This window comes from Sipha flava, unplaced genomic scaffold (assembly GCF_003268045.1).
Source record: "Sipha flava isolate LNK unplaced genomic scaffold, YSA_version1 21419_pilon_pilon, whole genome shotgun sequence".
Lineage (NCBI taxonomy): Eukaryota > Metazoa > Arthropoda > Insecta > Hemiptera > Aphididae > Sipha > Sipha flava.
In genome coordinates this window covers 1-2,328 of record NW_020272830.1, presented here as the reverse complement: position 1 = coordinate 2,328, position 2,328 = coordinate 1, and the positions used below count along the sequence as shown (strand labels likewise).

Here is a 2,328-nt window from a genome sequence, read left to right as displayed (position 1 = left end):
ATAAATACGCGGTTCGTAATGAATTAATACACTCCGTTTGTCCACTATACTGCGGCCCACGAGAGAGTACTTCTCGTTCGCGCATCCCAACTGATTAGCTCCGCGGTATCGGACCCGATTTTCTCCCACTCTAACACGTAGTCGCCGCCAAAGCGCGACTGGTGACAATAATTATAAGTATAATATCACAGCCGCGGCCGCCGAGCAGCAACCGGTGGTTTGTATACACCGGCTCAAGTAATACATTACGAAAAAAACACCTATTTTTTTATAGCGACTGGCACACCATATTATGTATACAATAACAATGCAAATAATATAAATGTAATATCAATCTTTTATTTATACAAATTTTATTTATGTATACCAACAAAAATGAAGAATTGTACATAAGATAATACACTTAATTATAATATTAATTTAGTAAAAAAAAATTATAATAAAAAAAAATTTAAAAAAAAAAAAGATAACGAAAAAAATCAAAATAATTAAAATACAAATAAATAAATCAGTCATCATCTGAATCGTCAAAATTTGATGAATCACCTGTTCCTATCAATAGAACGTGACTTCCTCCTTCTCCCAGTTCATTGTCTATTAATTCGTCAGTTGTATGCTCGATGTTCCAAAATTTGTCTTCTTCTTTGATCACATGTCCAACAAAGTTGGTCCACATTTCCGGAGTGACGTGGTCCACACCTTTTTTTAATAACTCCAGTACGTCATTTAGTTTAAAAGTGTTGTTATGCGTCCGAACATAACTTTTGACAGACGACCACGCGAGCTCAATTGGATTTAGCTCGCAGTGGTATGGTGGTAATCGCAATACGAGGTTATTATTTTCTTTTGCGTACTCGTCAATTACGTATTGGTCGTACTGGTTACTAATTTTTCGGACTTTTTTCATCAAATCATTTTTTACAATAGGATGTTTAACGACCTCACCTTTGCTTTCAAGCCAATCTATAATGGCTTGTTTTTTCCAAGACATAACCGGAATTTTGTGCTTCTTCACGGAATGGTATGAGGCATTGTCCATAACAATTACCGCGTTCTCCTTCAGCAACGGCAGGGTTTTAACGAACCATTCAAAAAATGTATCACCATTCATTTCATCGTGATAATCAGACGAATTGGTTTTGGATTCAAAACACAAAAGCCCCCCCGGAACAAAACCATCTGTTGATCCGATGTGCAGTACAATGAGGCGCTTACCTTTTCCGGAGGGTTGCTTTTGTCCTGTGGTGAGGCCATTGAGGAATGCATCGCGTGATGACTTGACCGTAGTATCGAGCCATGCCTTGTTATGCGTCTCACCTGCATTGACCCAAGTCTCGTCCAGGTAATATATTGGCCTGTTCTGTGCTCGGTAATGCCTTATTTTATCTAAATAACTTCGGCGCCAAGTTACTAGATCTTCTCTTTCGAGAAGAGCACTGTTCCGATTTTTTTTTAACATATTCAAATTCCAAATCTTTTAATATTCTTTGGAAAGACGTTCGACTAAGGCTTGGTAATGAATCATCTTCATTAATGGCAACTAACATTTTCGCAACAGTGGGTATCTGACGGTTCCTCCAAAAAATTGTGAATTTTTTGTCTTATGGCATTTTTATCGAATTCGTCTACTTTTTCAATAATTGTAGGTCTCACCTTTTTTTTTGTTGGGCGATGTCACAACACCATCTTTCCTGTACTCGGCCAATGTGTTTTGTACCGTACGTTGCCCAATACCGGTCATTTTTGAAATTTCGACGATCATTTGTCTGAAAGACAATTTGTTCATCCCTGGATTTTCAAGCTGTTGGTTGAGTTTGTACTTATACACATTGATAACGATTTTCTTTTGACCAGTGGTAATAAACTAAACAAAAAAACAATAGGTACATTTAAAAATTAAAAATGTGCAATAGAAATATCGTATGCAACCACTTACTTTTCCGCATGCATTTTTTTTGACAGGAGAGATATCTACGGCGTCCATATCAGATTCTGTAGTTCAGTATAAAAAAAAATACTACTTAACCACGCAAAAATCTGAAAAAACTGTGTACACACAAAAACGCAAATTTTGTGTTTGTATCAGCAAATACGGAAAATAACGGAAACACTCGATACGCGCTGTATACAAACACTGTCACCGTTTCATGGTCGGCAGCGCCGTTCGTAGACGAGATAGGCGGCGCCGGCGCCGGTGTATGTGAAGGTTTTGTGGTGGGAATGCGCGAGAACGGACGCGTTTGAGCCGCCGCCCAGAAGTACTCTCTCGTGGGCCGTAGAATACTAAAACACACGACACGTGTTTGTAATATCGCACTAATTGACTAT

General features: G+C 38.3%; 1 protein-coding gene across 1 annotated transcript; it reads right to left on the bottom strand.

Annotated features, from left to right (window-relative positions):
* Window positions 1-54: 54 nt before the first annotated feature.
* Window positions 55-2,277, bottom strand: LOC112682898. Its single transcript, XM_025553665.1, has 2 exons — window positions 1,937-2,277; window positions 55-1,864 (listed from the first exon to the last, which is right to left on the bottom strand). Exon 2 carries the CDS (start codon window positions 1,457-1,459, stop codon window positions 509-511), a length of 951 nt encoding a protein of 316 aa, XP_025409450.1. The 5' UTR covers window positions 1,460-1,864; window positions 1,937-2,277; the 3' UTR covers window positions 55-508.
* Between the last annotated feature and the right edge of the window lie 51 nt (window positions 2,278-2,328).

What these genes read in the sequence shown, in the direction of transcription:
- LOC112682898 (XM_025553665.1), bottom strand. Translation starts at nt 1,459, where the DNA reads ATGTTAAAAAAAAATCGGAACAGTGCTCTTCTCGAAAGAGAAGATCTA.